This window comes from Lacerta agilis, chromosome 1 (assembly GCF_009819535.1).
Source record: "Lacerta agilis isolate rLacAgi1 chromosome 1, rLacAgi1.pri, whole genome shotgun sequence".
Lineage (NCBI taxonomy): Eukaryota > Metazoa > Chordata > Lepidosauria > Squamata > Lacertidae > Lacerta > Lacerta agilis.
This window is the reverse complement of record NC_046312.1, coordinates 90,022,496-90,041,720: the sequence shown is the minus strand read 5'-3', so window position 1 is coordinate 90,041,720 and position 19,225 is coordinate 90,022,496. Positions and strand designations below refer to the sequence as shown.

Sequence of the window (19,225 nt, the reverse complement as noted above, 5' to 3'; positions counted from 1 at the left end):
AACTAATTCAGAAATGTGGAGATTGGAATGCAGGATTGGAAAAAATAGAAACTGAAGGAAACCAAAATGGGCAGATTCACACATCCTACCTCTGTTGACCAGGGAATCCTTGCACGTGGCATCACACACACACACACACACACACACTCACACACCCTTTTTATAATGAACTACTGTGATTAATCATAACAGAAAGTACATAATACATCATGATCCAAACACAACTGTAGGTTCACTATCTTGCATCACTGTATACACACCCACTTGCTTATCCTGGAATTTGGTGAGGTGAAAGGGAAGCCTACCTAGTCTTCGTGCCTTGTACAGCTATTGTTTTAGCCAATCTAAGAGCAACTTTTAATAATCTTTGAAGATAATCTGCCTGTTCGTCCTCTGCTAAAAAAAAGATTGGTGCAGTAGGGAGAAGACTAGTTAATGCTGCTTGGGGTTAACTCACCTTAATGGATTTAATTCCTACAGAGCTATTTTGGAGCTGTCAGTGTATTCTTGGTGCCCAATGTCCTCGTAGAAAAATACTCTTCAGAATCAGGCTTTAGGCTTGTCATTGATGTGCTCATCCCAACCTTTAATTTTTTATCTTTTATTGATTCTAATTAAGACTGCTTTGTAACAGGGGTTAGTTAGCCAATTAATTGATTACTCCACTAACATACCGTCTTTTCCGGCGTATAAGACGACAGGGCATATAAGACGACCCCCAACTTTTCCAGTTAAAATACAGAGTTTGAGATATACTCAACCGCAGATTCTCCACCCGGCGTATAAGACGACCCCCGACTTTTGAGAAGATTTTCCTGGATTAAAAAGTAGTCTTATACGCTAGAATATACAGTATATGGTTAAAGAAGTCATATTTGGTTGAGCAGATGACAGCACAAATTTTAACAGGCAACAATTACACATTAAAAAATTGCTTTGTAGAGGGCAACTGAGAAGGATATAACCTGAGGTGGCCAACCTAGTGCCTGCCAGGTGTTGTTGGAATACAAATCCCATTATCTCTTTTTGCTGGCAGTGCTGGCTGTGGCTGATGGGAGGTGAAGTCCAATATATGAAGGGTGCCTTGTTGGATCTGTGTATACAGCATAGGTGGACTATAATTGCTACACTTGTTGGATTGACTTAGTGGAAAGTGTCATAGCTGTCTAATTGAAGATAATGATATTGTTATTGTTATTATATTAATGGATAGCACTACTACACATTTTGATATGCAAGTGATTACTTTGAAACATTGGCTGGCTGTTGTGATTGTATACAATTCATTCCAGTAATTTTGCTTACATTTCCAGATGCTTTCTTAGTAAGGAGAGGAGGTTTCTGTGTGGCCTTGTTTTTTCCATTTCTTTGATATTCTCATTTTTCTTGAGCAGATGTTCTTCTCCTTGATCTTAAGTACTTTGGAAATCAGCAGAAGGATAATACACCTGCCCAAAAACCTTAAGTGGGTGGATAGGTTTAGGAATACTTCCTGTTGAGAAGCTGCCCTTAGGAATGCTTCCTATGATATAGCAGAAATGAGTTCATAGAATAAATATAAGCTGTGTCCCCTATAATGATTGCTAGGGTTCAATCTGGAGAATATGCATTTAACCTTTTCCAGATGTACCATTAAGGTGGGAACTGGGGTAGCCATAGTTGCTGCTACTTGTTCATCTCCTGACCTTTCATCTATCCTCCACCTGGCTATCTCTGGCACCGAGCAAGACTCCACGTTTACCCTGCTGCAGGCAAGAAAGAAGGATGGATGAAAACATCAGTAGAGGAAAAAGAGGAAGCATCTATGGTTACTTCAGCTTCCACCTAACTGTTGCATTTCAAACTCAACATGTTTTTTTGTGTTGTTGCAATCTGGATCTGGCAACCCCTACTAGTACTGTAATATACATTTTTCATCATGTGTCCATTATGGAAATTTATCCCCATAACAGTGGGATTCACCTTAGTTCTGGTCTCAAAGTGTACATAAGTTAACACAAAGGTATGAAGCTGAACCCTATGTTACATGGTAGAAATTAATGCATGCTAAATTTTAACTTGGGCATGCTTCAGCAATAAAGTGTAAACTGGCCCTAAAATAGTAAAGATGGCTAAGCTGAAATCCACAAAGTTGTTTACTTCTTCGCCCCAGACTTAATTGGCTTCCAGATTTCAGCATACTTTTTGGCATCCACTGCCTTTTAAAAACTACTCAAGGTACACAAACTGAGTTATTGCAGCTGGAACAGAGGGAAATATGTTTTGCTGACCAAGATAGGAAAGTAAAATATAAGAGCTATCCTTGTTTTGAGGCTATGCATATTTGTTTTGAAGTTCACTGGCTATCACGCCGGCAAGAACCATAAATCTTTTGCCAAGTTTATGCTATTTTGGTTAAACCAAACAGCTCCACATAAGCTCCAAACTCCAGGGAGAGTGTCTTAAAGTGTTTAAGCCTCTGAACTCTCCAGACAGTTGGATCCTTCCCACAGTATTGCCATGGATATTCCAACAAGTTTCCGATTATAGGCATATTGAACACGTTTTTGTGTCTAATACGCAAGTGTAGCTAACTCAATGCAATGCTGTACTTTCTTCACATAGACATGTAAACTTTATGACACACAGTTGGCTAACAGCTATATAAACAGTTTGGGGGTGGGGAGAGGTCAACATTTACAGCGATCTTGTTATTTTCCCTCCTGTGATTTCATTTTGTAAGGTGCCAAAAATTCAAAATTCCCAACTGAAGTCACCAGACAGAGCCTTCCTCAGAACTATGAGAAAAGAATCTCATCTCTGGAGGTCAGTGGAGGCTTTTGTAGAGGAAATACCAAATGCTTCATTGAGAGACATTTGGCCTCCCAACTCAGGCCTCCCAACTCAGGGAATGAAGAAATTGCCTAAGTCACAGAAAGCAAAACCCTCTTTGGAAAGTTTCATGTCTCTAGTAAATATATCCGACTTGCTTTTTGTTTGTATATCTAGTTAAGATTGTTAAGAGGAATACTTGTGCATGATTCAAAACAGATTTCAAACACATGTCCAAAGGTAACATTCTGCCTCATCATACTTTTATTACATGTGCACTGTGGCATACAATCAACACGCACTTGGCTTCATTAGCCTTTAAAGTGCATAAATTGGCAGTAGGTTTGTTGTGACAAAATGCAATTGTTCTAGAGCAGGGAGTGAGGAAGCTAGGGCCCTACAGAGGTTGTTGGACTCCATCTCCCATCAGCCCCAGCCAGCATGGGACTGTTGGGTTTGATGAAGGAAGTTGTAGTTCAATAAAAGGTTTTCTATCCCTGCTTTGAAGGTCATAACTTGAGAAGAAGGAGCATAAAGCTTCAGTGCGTAGAAAAAATGGGATTGGGAATAGGACTGAACCATTATGTGTAAAGCAGAAAGGAGCAGTATACCAGTCTCTACCACAGTTTATTGTTCTTCTGGACCTCTAACGTTCTTAAATAAAAACAATCTGAAAAATGGCTGCATTCTTAAAATATGAACAGTATAGCCATGCAGTTCTGAAATTCACTCCCTACAGAGGTGTGTGTGGCATCTTCATTGTGTAGTTTTTGTTGTATGCTGAAGATGCACCTCTATACCCTGGCATTTGACACCATGCCCAAAATGTCTAAGCTTTTAAAAAGTACATTCTGTTCTATGACTGATTACAGACAATATTCGTTCAGAGAAGGTAGATGATGGCCCACCAGCACATGTCTTAATTGTTTTGGTACCACTGTGGTTTCTGGTTGAACATTTTTTGCCATTGCTGTTCAACTTAAGACAATAGTAGGCTAGTACAGAAAATATAAATAGGGACACACACACACCCAAACTCGGTGAAAGTGGCTGAATGAAGTCACTTTCGATTTCTGTAAAATATGTGTTCACAGAACTTAAGATACATGTCACAAGTGAGACTGGTCTTTCTGTTTGCAGAAAAAGTCTGAAGTTCTGTAGTTTTTCTGCCAACACTTTGGTTTATGTAAATTAGACTTAGATGATTGTTTTGGTCTCATCAGCACTTCTTTGAGTACAGTTCATTTTACTGTGGATTGTAAAATCGCTTAGCAAGATGGCAGAGAATGTAGCTTGGCAAGGTGACAGATAGTATAGCCTTGATTAACCTCCTAAAAACTCATATTAAACATCATATGCCTGTACAGTATGTATCTTAGGCTTGAAACGTTCAATATATAGGAACTAGCATTGTGCTATTAACAAGCAGCCTCACCATGTGGCTGGTCTTCAATTTGATGCAATTGTCACTGATCCAGTGATGTTTGCAATTTCTGGAGTATTGTTGGCACTGTCAAAGGTATCCCACTAATGCATCCAACTGGCACAAGGATTTCCACTTGCACAACAGAAAACCCCTACTTACTCCTCCCCCTCCCCTCCCCCTCCCTGTGAGACCCTTAAATCTGTGTGACCTTTAAATCTGTCCCCCAACCCCACCGAGCAGATTTGAGGAGGGCATGCACAGAAGTGGGAGGAGGTGGGAGAGTTGTATTGCACAAGTGTAAAATTGCCATGGCCCTTTCCCGCCCTGCATAACAATACATCTGGATGTAGGCTGAGGAAGGAAGAAAATATTTATCTTAAGACTGCTTTGCCTATGAATATATTAAGATACCTGTAATGTACCAAGATAAGTCTTAAGAGATATTCCTCTGTATTATTTCTGTTAGTGTAACACTAAATAAAGTTGCAATGTTAACAGTGCTGTATTTCCATAGGCATATTTCAAAGGACCTACAGAGCTGTAAAAAAAATACTTTATTCACTTTTGTCTTTACATATTGCAAATTTATTAACTGTCATTTTTTTACTACAAATGTATCTGGTATTTGGTACACTGATTGTGGGGTTTTATTGTTTTATTATCTGAATAATAAATAAAAGTTTACCAGAAACAAACAGTGCTGTACTTCTGTCATAAACAATGCTCGGTGGCCCCTACTAACCTCTGTTTCCTGCCCATTAGGATCACTGTGCTCACTAACCATTGACAAGGCCTTCCCTGAAGATGAGGGCCAGTACAAATGTATAGCTGAGAATACAGCAGGAAAATCAGAGTGTGCTTGCAACGTTTCGGTGGAAGGTAAGTAGACTTTCCCCTCCTTATACCACCTCAATTTCTGCTATCCTCACCCTGTTTAATCTGATTCTGATTTGTAAAACCACAAAAGGTGGCTTTTTCTGCTTCATTCTCTTCTACACTCCTTCCATGAAAATGTTACAATTTTTAATATCTAAAACAAACAGTGAATGAGCCACATGGAGCTAAACACTGTGTCCACACCATTGTGTGTCAGCTCCACATTCAGGCTGCCAAAACTGTGTTTCTGAATTGGCCTTACAATCCTCTCTGCATACATTTAAATTCACCTATGATAGTTTCTGTGTCATTCTGAAATCATATCTAAACAGCTGCCTTGTAAGCAATGGCATGTGCTTTTGAGGCAAAATTTAATTAATTAATTAAATAAATAAATAAAACTAATAATTATCTTGCTCTTGTTCTTGTACTCTATTGGCAAATGGAAACCATGGTGAAATTTTTACCAAGGATGGTAGCAGGAAGAGCTCCATGCTGGTGTTGTACCTACCACGTTGCAGTCAACAGCCTGTGCTAATGCTCACTTTCACTATGCAAACATGGAGAAAAGCAAACAGCAAAGACTTGTCTTGAAGCAAACATGTCTTCTGGGGGTCACTTGAGCTTAAAACAGAACATACGTTCCTCATACAGTGTTACCTCTGGTTACGAACTTAATTCGTTCCGTAGGTCCGTTCTTAACCTGAAATCACTCTTAACCTGAGGTACCACTTTAGCTAATGGGGCCTCCTGCTGCTGCCATGGCGCTGCCACTGCATGATTTCTGTTGTCATCCTGAGGTAAAGTTCTTAACCTGAGGTACTACTTCCGGGTTAGCGGAGTCTGTAACCTGAAGTGTTTGTAACCTGAGGTACCACTGTAAAATGACATGTGGGCAAACCCAGATTCTCTAAGCCCTTTTATTTATTCACTTCATTACTCTTATTACATTTAGGTCCCACCCTTTGTTCATGTTGCTCAGGGCAGTATATTTGGTCATTTCCCCTGCCTCCCGTTTTATTCTCATAACAACCTTGTGGTTAGGTTTAGAGAGAGTGTATGACTGGCCCAGTGAGCTTCATGGCTGAATGAGGATTTGGGCCTTTGCCTCCACAATCATTATCTTACACTTTTAAGTGCTATGACTGCCATTGACCTGATCCAGCAGTCTCTCCTTATGTTATTAAGACAGAATCGATTCTCTGATTAATAGGATTGGAGTTGCTTCACTCAAAATTTCATCTGTTGTCTTATCATAAATTCTGGCAGTCCCTTCTTTTATTGTAATGGGATAGTGAGCAGTTATGTGCTGAATTCCAAGACATTGGTGGTTGGTGTCCAAACAAAATATAAAATCAAAAAATCCTTCCAGTAGCACCTTAGAGACCATCTAAGTTTGTTCTTGGTATGAGCTTTCGTGTGCATGCACACTTCTTCAGATACTTGTTGGTGTCCAGTTAAACATCAGGGGAATTAAGTACTTCTGGGTTTGCTCTACTGTGTTCTCTTGCCGAGACTTGTCTCCCTGTTATGTAGCCGTTCAGCCATTTACAGAAAATTGCCAAGGAGGTGAAATCCTTGCAAAGGGCATTAGACAAAATCCTGGCTGTTGCAAAATGGGCTACAAAATCCTTAAAGTCCAAATAAGGCAGACACATCATTGGAACAAATCAGCTCCTTCAGCTATTTAAACACCCTTCTTTGAATGTGTATTTTACATCAGCTATCTAAAGAAACTTGAGAGAGGAAATAAGCTCTGCTCACAGTGATACCAGGATAGTGCCTGGGACACTTTTATTTTCTCATTTTGTTCAGTTTATTAAAAGGCCATTTGGTTGTTGTGAAGACTTACTGGAAGTATCTAGGACATCATTCATCTTCACAAAGGCAAGAATCTCTGCATTTCTGTATCTATCCAATATTATGAAATTTTGCAGGTAGCAGAAATTCTACACTACTCATTACAGTTGCTTCCTTGTTGTGATATTCTCCCTGGGTCCAACTTTTCTATAATATTCAATTCACTGAGTTCAGAGATTAGCAAAAGTTAATACTTGTTATAACAGCATTTTTGCTTTTGATTTGCTCATCTGGTATAACTAATACCCTGCTGCTTTTGAGGGGAGGGTATATTTTTAAAAAGAAGAAACGGCAGCACTATATATTGAAAATGATGCCCCATCAGTTCTGTTCCACAAATGCTGGTACCATGATCAATATAAGGAAGAGAATATTTGCTGTATGACTGAAGACTTCACAGGTTGGACAGGAAGGATGGAATGGATATGAATTATTTTTGCTAGATACATATTATCTTGTAAACAGAATAAATAAAAAGATTGCATATATTTTAAAATCATATTATATGTAGCAAACTGTCTCGTACCATTAGTCCATCTAGTTCAGTATTGTTTGCATTGAATGGCAGTGGCTCATTCAGAGAAACATATTTTTTGTAAGACTTGTTTGCCTGGTTACTTGGAGTTAATGTTTATGCACTAGAGGCAACCAGGGAGGTGACCATTTACAAGCTTACAAATGTGTGTGATTCCTATAGGAGGTTTACCAGTCAAACACACATGTGTTTCTAGAATATGTTGTCTTAACGTGGTGCACATTTTGTTTGCCCCATTGCTGTTCCTGGTTAAGAAGTTTTTTAAATGATACAAAAGCTTACAGATTTTGTTTACCAATTGAGTGTACAGTACATTCCATGTGCAGTAATATCTCTTTCAGACTATATTTAACTTTCTGGAAACACTACTGTCTGTTCCCAGGCTTGGTTTCTATCTTTATTGTAACAGCCTGCTACCTAGCCTTGCTATATTTTTGAACTGAGATTTGATTAATCTTTCAACTTCAGCATAGTGATCTTATTTTATCCCTTCACTCTAAACCCTCTTTGGTTGATCCCTGTGTTTTTAAAACAGGGAACCCTCTAGTTGGGGCTTAATCAGACTAACTTCAGTAGAAAGTTGCATCCTACTAAATTGTTAAGATTAGCCATTGATGTTTTATGGAGTTTCGAGCAGAACATCTATTGGACAGCAGATACAGCTATTTTTATTCAGAATGTAGCCTTTCCAAACCACTGTGTGCAATAGATCTTGTTTAAACATCACAAAAGCTAACAATTTCCATCTGCTTTCCAGCTCAATCAAAATCAAATTAAAAGAATGAGAGGTCTGTTTCTCTTGCAATCTTTGCTCCTTAGTTCTAAATGCTTGTTGTTGTTTTAATTGTTAACTGGCCTTTTTCTTTCCCTCTGCTTATAGAATCTTCAAAGCTAACTGAAAAGAAGAGCAAAAAGCCAAAGAGTTCACTCTCTCCTATGCTTGCAACAGAGAGTAAGTTGTTCTGCTTTGTTTCCTTTCGGCTGAATTTGGACAGGTACTTTAGAAAGTAGCTGGTTCCAAATATGATTGTCCTTATTGTGACTGAAGCTAAGGGCATACAGAAAGAGGGCAGCAGCATCTATAATGAAAATCTGGTCCTCCATTTACATAATTGTGTGGGTGGTTGATGTCACCTCCTGCAATGATCATTCTAAATGCTTGATAAACCTTCTGCCTAGGTGAATCTTCTTGATATCATGTTATTATGATACACAAGCAGCAAATTTCTGAATTTCTGCATTATCTAAACTCATTGTTATGGAGCCACATGAGCAGAAATTTTAGGCGTACTTGGGTCATCATGAGGGTGGTATTCTTCATATAGTGCATGCAAAAGTATCTTAAGTAATAAAAGCCAAGAGGTGGAAAAATGGTTTTAATAAGGGTGTACCAAGCCAAATCCTTGTGTATTTAGAACTGTTTGTTTTTTAATGGAATTGCTTTGTAGTTGGTGAATGCAAAACAGTTCGTTGTTCCTACCACATATGTTGTCTCCAAAACTGGTTCAGGTGTTTTGTTTTGAAGATGTATAAAACCTATCCCTAAATTTTGGCAGTGTTTCCCCCTTTTCCTCTCCATTTTGTCAGAGATCCACAAACTGTCTTGTATACCCTTGCTTTTTGGAACAACTGAGTATTATATTTATATCTCACCTTTCCTCCAAAGGACTCAAGGTGACCTACAAGCTGCTCTATTTTTATCCTCACAACAACCCTTTGAGGCTGGCTAGGCTGAGAGATAATGACTGGCTCAAGGTCATCCAATAACTTTCATTGCTGAGTAAAGTTTTTAACCCTGATCTCCCAGGACCTAGTCCAGCACTCTAACTACTATACCACACTGGCTCTTTCAGCATGTGAATAAGTCTACTTTGCTCTCTTTTAGGGTAGTTATTTGTAGGTTTCATCTTAAAGGAATAGGAGGCGGATCATTCACTACTTTCGGTGGTGAACAGAACATTTCCTCCTTCCTGTTAATGGTGGCTGCAGCCCTAGAATTGTTGCCAGGAATCAGAGTTAAAAACTTAAGTTGGTATGAATCAGTCAAAGGTGATGTATTTTAGTTGGAAAAACAAGACTAAATCAAACTCTTGAAACAACTCCAGATTCCATGGCTGTGTAAACAAGACCTCTATAGCAACATTCTTTTACCAAATCCAGTTAAGATCAAGGGAAGAGTTTTTATTCAATTTAACATCAAAGGCAAAATAGTAACATTATACCTGTGTCTGAATAACGGAAAGAGAGAAATCACTGTTAGCTACTGCATATATTCTTAATTCTTGGTGCTATGACTACAACTGCTGCTGTTGAAGGTCTCGTCTCTCCTGCCACCCAATATTTTATTTGAGATTATAACAGAAAGACAGTTAAAGTTCTCTTAGACATCTTGCATTTTGTTGAGAATGGCTGTCCTCTTGGTCACTATTTCACTGTGTAATCATCAAACTGCTGAGAATGAGCAGGGGGTACAATGAAGCTGTCATCCTTAGGCTCCTCAGAAGGAAGAGGCGAATCTCCTAAAATGATTATTAAATTAACAATGTCCATCTATTCTGATGTCACAAAATGAAGAAATATAATATGGGTGAATGAATGAATCACAAATTCATTCATGTAAGCCATAGCCACTTGCTGCATGTTATATAACGGTTACCTTTTGCTAGAAAGTGCAGTACAAAGCCCAGATGTGGCTGGATTATTATAATAAAGAATGCACAATGTAGAGAAAAGTAGTCTTGACATTTGTAGATTTGAGTGCTCCGTGGGTGGCCAGTAATCTAGTCAGGATAATCAGTGGTTCTTGGTGCATATTTGATACTGAAATAGTTAGATTTCACCATTCAGAAGTAAATCCCACCTTTTCCCCATTGCTGCCTCCTCTACCCCACCCCAATTTATTCTCTAAGGTGGTATTTTTCCGAACATCCAAAGAATCTGGAATCCTTTTGCACACAGACAACAGAGCAGCTTAGTGTAGGAATGGTGTTTGTCAGGAGAGGTCTTTACAAAATCCCCTCACATGTTCAGCGAATGCAGGAAAGGAACAATGGAGTGATGCCTGCTGGACAGCCCCTCCATTTCTGAGGCACCTACTGGTCACGACCCCTGGCAGCCAAGCGTTTGGCGTTGGTGAGAAAAAGGCCTTACATATATACAGCTCCATCACCTGTTCATGAACTCTGGCTAGTCAGGGTTCCCAAATGGATGGTGCACCTTATATATGTACAGGTTATATGCTATATGCAGTGATGGCTGGTGCCCCTTGGGACTGGTAGGGCAGAATTCTGAGATGTTAGTGGTAGGTGGAGCCAGAGCCAATGCTAAGCAGAGCCAACTAATTCTAGTTTTGTCCCCATCCTTCCTGTTGGGCCACCCCATGGAATGGTTGTAAGTAAGAAAGCAGACATGTGGGGGCTGGCTGAGGACAGACCGAGGTTGGTGGGGCAGTGCCCTAATGGATCAGTCTCCACTGCTTATATGCGTATTTGGGCCGCTTTCTCACTAATGCCACAAGTATAGCTATCTAAGTCAATCTTGCATCACTAAGGGGTTAAGTCCTTCAGAAGTTCTAGTTACCATCCATGGAAATTAAAATATAGGGACTATGTTAGATCATAGACTCATAGAATCTTAGATCTTGAAGGGAGCCAAGGGTCATCTAGTCCAACCCCCCACAATGTAGCTATTTATCTTGTAATTAAATTAATCTTGATGTAAATTATTGCTACTCAAGCCTACTTACTGTCATTTTGTTCTACTCTTATGGTGTTTGTGTTGGCTTTGTGACGACTAATGGGAAGAACTGTTCTAAGTAAAAATGGCCAGGGTAACCAATTTTATGGGTGTTCATATTTGAACTGAAATAAACAATATTAAATTGTTACTCTTTAGGTTTATATGTGATGAAGAATTTCACACTGAGATGGATTCAATAATGTTTATGCCATTTCACTACTAAAAACTCAGAAGTTATGTCTTTCTTTGATTGGTATAAACATAAAACCTCATTTTGCAGCCTGCTTTCTCCATATTTTTTCATACAGTCCATGTTCTTGTATGAGAGGTTCTTTACGATTCTCTCAGCAAAAACCAGATAAAGGCAGTGAAGGTTTATTCAAACATTATGATTCAGAATAGAGCTGAGCAGGTATAAGGCACTGGGAGAGCAAAAGTTTTTATAAGTCCCTCAGCCACACTCTGCTTCTAAATCGCTGCACTACAGCAAGTTTCAGAGGAAATAACCCTTAAGGCTCCAAGTAACTGTGTAGTCCATCCTACCCCAGCCTCTTGATGTTTTAGACTACAACTTCTATCAGCCCCAACTGATGGGAGTTGTGGTACAAAACATTATTATTATTAACAGTAATAATAAAATTTGGAATTGCCTTTTACATATGTTTTAGGTGATTTATAAACACTTCTGTAACACTTTAAAAAGCTGCAACTGTTTTTTTTTTAAATTAAGAAAACAATTGAAGATATATGAGCTTAAAGCTGAAATAAAGTGATTGATTGAGGTTTTTTTAAAAAATACAAAATGAACGCCTTGGCAAAGACCTTTTCATTTAGCTGTCAAAACAAACATGTCTTCAATTTCCGGGAAGTACAGGCAGTGGGTGCCTGCTGCCATATCTCAACAGGGACAGCTAACCTGGTTGGAATGCCAGGTTGGAAAACGCTGATGTTGTGTGAACTAGCCTGCAGGATGCCACTCAGGGGAGCTTTCAAGCCTGGAAGTGAGCAAGACTGCTACACAGTCCCTAAACCTGTATAACCAGTCCTCAGGAAGAAGGGTTGTACAAATGTTTAGGTAGTTCCCTTTTATATACTTTCTGTAAGCCCTCTTATCTCCAGCCCAGTCCATAAGACTTTTAAGCAGACACAGGGATAACATGGAAAAGCTATCAGTGACATAAGCTTACTGTGGGAGAGAGCTTACAGCAACTAAACAAACTGTGCCTCAGATTTATCTCAGTTTCGTAAATGTGACTTTCTCGACTTTGCTGATCTAGACTTGCTCCTGATCAGGGAGTAAGCAAATGATCCCTGAGCAATACGCCATCTATAGTCCAAAGACTGCATAGTTCCCTGAAGTCTTATTTTAAAAAACAGTCTTTTGGTATTTTTGTCCATCTCTGAGTGAGTAATGATTAGGCTACTATGCAGAATTTTCTCCAAATATTTTGCACCACTTTTGGGGTAGCTGTCATTTTCCTTTCCATGCTTCCTTACAGAGGCAGGGTACATGGTGTTGTGGAGGATACACGCCCAAACTTCATAAGGTGAAAGAACCACCAAGAGGGCCCCCTCTGCCGATCGTAACACCCAAGAGAGTCTGGAGGGCAGAGAGATATTTCAGATATTTGGGGCCTGAGTCATTTAGGGCCTTAAATACTAATGTGAGCACCTTGAACTGGACTCAGAAATGAACTGGCAACCAGTGCAGCTGTTTTCAAATGTGAGTTACATGAGATCTAAATGGAACTTTAGCCAGTAATTTGACCATTGCCTTTTGCACCAACTGAAGTTTCTGAGTTGCCTTCAAGTGCACATTGCCGTGACTCAGTCTAGAAGCTACCAGAGCATAGAGTACAATGGCCAAGCCATTTCTGTCCAAAAGGAGGAGTAGCTGGCAAACCAACCATAGATGGGAAAAGGTACTTCTAGCCACCAAGCCCACCTCAGCCTCTAGTAGTATAGATGAGTCCAGGAACACCCCAAGGTACGGACTTACTCCGTCCAAGGGAGCACAACTCCAACCAGGACAGACCACCTTCCAGACATGAGGACTTGGAACACATAACAGCTATGTCTTTTCAGCATTTATCCTCAATTTATTGGTTCATCATGGCCTCCCAGCAGCTGTCTAACTCCTCAGTTGTGTATCCCAATTCATTTTAGGGCATATATTTTTAAAAAAGCCCTTAAAATGTTAAGTCCCAGAGGATGCACTCCCCTTTTTGTGTTCATGGGGGGGGGGGAATGGAATTATCCCAACTGTTTGAAACAGTTCACTGTGTAATGTTATTTCTTTTTTCTGTCTGTCTTCCAGCAATCAAAAGAACGGTGCTTGGGGGTATCTCATATCCTTAAGTTAATAAATCTTCGTGCTGACTACTGCATAAAATCTGTCCAATTTTATTTCAAACAAAAGTATTAGCTAGCTTATTCTGTGCTCCTGCAGAGAGTTGTTAATATACATCACCACTGACACTGTCCAGAACAAAACCTAGGGAAATCTCCATTGTTATTTCTTAGACCTGATATCCTGGCTAGTGCTGGACTGAATAATTCAAGCTAGCAAGACTCTGTACTTTCAGTGGGTAGGGCAAATACAGGATTAATCTTTGGGTGGGCTTGAAATAGTGACCTCCGGCCAGTCACTGTCTCTTAGCTCAACCTACCTCACAGGATTGTTGTGGGGATTAAATGAGGAGGAGAACCATCTAAGTCACCTTGAGCTCCATGAAGAAAAAGGAGGGATATAAATGCAATCAATAAATCAATCAAAAGAAGAGCTTTTTTGGTATGTGTTTTTAATGAGGGGGGGACTTTGGGGGACAGGTGCGTTAGCTTCGCTCTGCAGCTCAGTGAGTGAATCCACTATAGGACTGACTCTGCATCCCAAACACTGTCAAAGGAGAGACCACCAGGTTGCTAAGGCGTATCCAACCAGCTGCTTGAAGCAGCGGCAAAGCTTTTATTTAAAAACAAAAAACAGCCAATTAATCCTTAAAGGTAAGCCTGCCCAATTCTAATATTCTTTTGTGTTGCCTGCCCCACAAACTTGCTAATATCCCCTCCCCACTTCCTTTTAAAAAAAAATAATTTTTATTAAATTTTCCACTTTTACAAACCAATCAAATCACATTAAATGTTCCAAATTATACATAAACATAAAAAATAATCCAAATATTCTGCCAAATTATAAATTTTTGCACTTCCCATGCTTCAAACTTGAAGGGCTCTGATCAACATCAGATTTCTTTTGCATTCCATAGTCATTTCCGATGATTCCCCTAGTTCTTTCTGCTATTATCCTTCATCTTTCTTTCACAGCCTTTGAGTTTTTCAGACAAGCAAGATTAAACAAACGAAGATATGTTTCTGTGTGGATTTAATGTCTATGATTCTCCCATAAATTGCAGTGCGTCCTCGCATGTTGGTGCTTGTTAAATCCAAAGGTCCTGCAACTGGCAGCCACCATCTCAAACAGTTCTGATAAAATCCAAACTAAGTGACAGCTCAATAACTTTTCCAGACCGGCTGCTTCAAACTTTAGCCTTTTCAGAGGAGGATTGCTGGGCAAGCAAGTGTAATAAGATATTAGATATTAAAGGCTCACCTCCCCTTATGGCATTGTGATTTCGCCACCCAGTCTCGCTCTTCAACATGGTGGATTTCCTCATTAGAGCTGCGTCACTCCCCACAAAGCTGTCCAAATTTCATTGATAAGACCTCTAACAGCCTCTTGAAAGTATCCACATCTTGGAGAACCTTTTATCCTGTTCCAAGCAAATCAAACATCAAAACACCTTATTATGTATTATTTCCATTTCCACACAGTTTAGAATTTTGAAGCCATATTATGTCCATGAATATCAAACTTTCAAATCTCGCTTGTTATACATGATGAAAACGGTCCTTCTTGGAGGGGCTTTTGCCCGGTAATATGATATAATAAAACAAAGAACGATGGCAAAGAAGGCTCACCCCCCCCCCCTCCGTCCCGTTCCCACATACCAATTAAATATTAAATCTTCTTCCTCTCAATCTTCTTTAGCACCTCAGAGGCTGGGTTGTTTAGCAAAATATTTCATCCCTTCTTGTTTGAAGCATGTCCAAATCTTAAGTCCAAATTTTTCATCTTAAGAAATGGAGATTGTGGTGCTCGCGAGAGATAACGTCCAGGAGAGCCAAAATTCTCTCGGGGGCTTTGCATCCAGTGCCCCCCGGCCCCGAAGTCAAAGCTGAGTTAATAGGCAACCGCAGGTGAGGCAGTGTCTTCCCCATAGCCCTGGGAAGATTTGGGAGGCTGATTACTCCCATCTCAGCCCTTAATTACCCCGTGAGAATTGGAGCGATGGAATTTTCAGCCATCATCCGTGGTGCCCCAACCAGAATTCCATCCCCTCCCCACTTTCAAGAGGAGAAATGGTGAAACTGGTAGTGGGGTAGAGTTTGAGTCCCAGCAATGTTCCATTGTTCTTGAATTATTAGACAGATGTTTGCACTTACTTTAACTGGGCGGGATTAGCTCTCAGTAGCCAGAATGATCAAAGCCCTTCTGTTGCTTGCCCTTCAGAAACAAAACAAAAACTTGCCCAGGTGGAGGAGTGGAGTTTACAGGTGCCATTTTAGGCAAATATCTTTGGATGGCTCGCATGCAACCAATCACAAAAATGCTTTGATTTAATTTCCATTTCCTAGTTCTTAGGGATAGAACCAGCTGTTCTTCCAAGCTCCAATTATAAAAGCATTAAACATGTCTGCCGCCATAGTTGCTAGCCAACATGCTGCCTCTGACCACTTCCTATTTATAGTTGCTATAAAAATGTAGAAATAAAGTAACAGCTTCAAGTAGGATCACCACCACCACCACCCCTCACATAAAAACAAAATGCTACCGTGTTCAAGCTCCTAGACATTTAAATAAGTTTTCCATGTTTGAAAAGTCATTGGAGTGGAATGGTAGTATTGTCGTTGTAACTTCAAAGAATGAACATGTGCAACGTGAGGAAATGAACAGATTTAAGGTTGAGATCTTGCTTTCTAGGCCCTGCACTTATTGTGACAATTTGTGCTTCTTGATAATTATGTAGATAGTGACAGGCAAATTACACTGCAGAGAAGTGTAATGCAGAACTGGAGTTTGCTATCACATTTGTCCCAGAGAACAAAATATACCGAAGAGTATGTTCCACTATTCAGAGAGCTTGTGAAATTTCAACTTTGAATAAGATTTCTCACAGACCCAGGAAAATTCAGAGAAGCGATTTAAGCAGAATGTGTTTTTAATAAACAACTTTGGTATCAGCAGGTACTTAGAGTGAGGCCTATCATGACCAAGTCTTTTGTTTGTGTTTGTGAGGGGCGGGGAATGAACCTGAGTTGGAACTACTCCAGATTCTGTTATGTTGGAATTGCTAGAAGAAAATGGAACAGTCTTCTAAACCAATGGTGTACAGAACTCGGGAAAATCAATAGTGTGAGAACTGATTTTACAAATAAAATCCAGGGTGGTGTAGTGGTTAAGAGCAGTAGTCTCGTAATCTGGTGAACCGGGTTCGTGTCCCCGCTCCTGCACATGCAGCTGCTGGGTGACCTTGGGCTAGTCACACTTCTCTGAAGTCTCTCAGCCTCACTCACCTCACAGTGTTTGTTGGGGGGGGGCAAGGAGAATGTTAGTCGCTTTGAGACTCCTTAGGGTAGTGATAAAGTGGGATATAAATTCCAAACTCCTCCTCCTCCTCTTCTTCTTAGTGGGGGGGGGGGGACCTAGACAAACCACTTCTCAAGTGTTGGTCCCTCTGTCTGAATTAGTTATACAGTTGTTTGTCCATTTTATTTTCTTATAGGTTAGATCATTGGTGGGAGACTTCTGGCGTGTGGGCCAGATAAGGCCCACTGGCTTCCTAGTTTGACCCAAATAACACGTATGTCAGGCAGAAAAGTGCACACCAAGTCTATTCATGGTCATTCATTTCCAGCTGCTGGGGAAATGGTGTGCTCTTTGAATTACAGCTAGAATGGCAGGATCTCTTTTGAACTCAAGCTGGGGCTTCAACGGAGGAAAGGAAAGCTTGAGAGCGCACTTAGAATGTGTTCCAGCTTCTTGCTTTGAAGTAGAACCATTTGATGTCATATGATTGACAGGTGGGCCACTCCATCCACCTGTCAAAGCAGCGTATAGAGGGTGGGGGAGTTTTGGATCTGCCTTGCCAGTTAGATTAAACTCCTGGGTTAAACCTGAAGATCTCAGTGACGCTTGGAAGTTGATAAAACAGAAAATACTTCCTCTTACCCACCGTGTTTTGCATCATAACTGAACCAGGTTGCTTTTCCTCAAATAAAAATTATTCTGATTGGATTCAGGGGGAGTGTATAGGAAAGTTTCTGTAATGGGCTTCTTTCTTTCTTTCTTTCTTTCTTTCTTTCTTTCTTTCTTTCTTTCTTTCTTTCTTTCTTTGAAGAGCACCTGGTCTTGAAGCAGCAGCCTTATCCCCTTTTGATTTTTCTATCCTTGATAGAATTCCTTGAGGCTATTTTCATTGTGAGATGAACATCAGTGTGGCAAACACCATATTCTAATGCATTTTGAACATGCCTGGCTTACTGTATTTGGTTACTTGAAACAAAGAAAAAGAGTCAAACACTGATGAGATAATGGGGATGCCAACAACATCTGGAGCACCAGGGGTTCTCCGTCCTTGCTCTAAACCTGTAAGGAAAATGTTCTGGTTGAGCAAGCCATTCCTCCTTGGCAAGTATTTAAGTTTATGCCAGGTATGTTACTTGAATCTCCGCCAGGTTATTATGCTTTATAGTTTATGCCATCCTGACAAGCTGTGGCTGAGTTAATACTGGCGAAGAGCAGGATTTTCCATGAGGGCTTTATTTACATTGTGTTCTGCATAGTTATCTGGGGACAGGCAGAAGGGAAGGGTGGTTGTTATTGATTGCCACATATAGAAGTTGATCATGACATCTTATCTGTGTGTTACACAACCCACATGGCACAGGTTCTTTACTGCTACAGTGAAAATTGCCTTTTATTTCCCCCACTCCTGAAATGTTCTTTTCTTGTCTGTAAATGTACAAACTATGCTGAATTGCCCATGTCATCTCACTGAAGGTCAGCCTAGAGATCCTTCTAAAATGTGTTGTGGTTTTCTTTCAGCAGCAGGCATTCCTCGAACATGGTTAACCCATTTAAATCAGATTAGATGTTTTGCTTTGCATCTAGTTCTTTATATAGGCAGGAATTGCTTCATATCATCTTATTTCCCTTTTCTTTCCATTCTATTGTTGCACTCTTAATATGGGCCTAAAGTTCCACTTAGATTTATCAGTGGATGCACTTGGTATCTTCTCCCCAACCAATACTCCCTCCCTTTTTTATATAGTTCGTGCTTATGAAGCATATGATAACAATAGGATTCACACCATTTCCCAAGAAGATAGTAGAGGAATCGAAGGTCAATGAGCAAAGCAACTTTAGATCCACATGGCCAAAAACTGAGGATTACTAAGAGTGGCAACAGATTGTTTATGGCAGAGTTTTCTCCTATTAGTCCAGTATTCTCTACTGTCACTTGACTCAGTGGTAGTCTCTGGGCTTCAGAGGATCTCAGCTAGACCCTACATCTATGGATCCCCACCATTTTGAATTTCACACAGTGCCTCAGAGCTCCTAAAAAGGCATTGTTCTTGGTTGCAGTGGAGAATTAAAAATGGTGTGTGATTCTTAGACACAGTTGCTTAAGAACACAGGGAACTGCCTTATATGGAGTCCATACCAAGTCTAGAGAAAGAGACTACCATCTGAATGGTAGGTGAATTTTACGTTGTCATATTGGGAGAACTGGGGAGGAGAGGAAAAGCAATATGGATCCTAGAAATGCCTTCAGTGAACTTGGTTTGAAGGCTTTGCTAAAAGATAATAATGTAAAAGGGTCCCTTATACCAAGGAAAGGCCAATAGGGGTTTACCAG

General features: G+C 40.1%; 1 protein-coding gene across 8 annotated transcripts in view; it reads left to right on the top strand.

Annotated features, from left to right (window-relative positions):
* Window positions 1–19,225, top strand: part of MYLK (myosin light chain kinase) — a 177,226-nt gene that overhangs the window by 117,586 nt on the left and 40,415 nt on the right. For all 8 annotated transcript variants that reach the window (XM_033162817.1, XM_033162828.1, XM_033162838.1 and 5 more), the window contains 2 exons: window positions 5,000–5,116; window positions 8,389–8,460. In XM_033162817.1, the coding sequence (XP_033018708.1) occupies window positions 5,000–5,116; window positions 8,389–8,460 (189 nt within the window). The remainder of the gene's footprint in view (window positions 1–4,999; window positions 5,117–8,388; window positions 8,461–19,225) is intronic.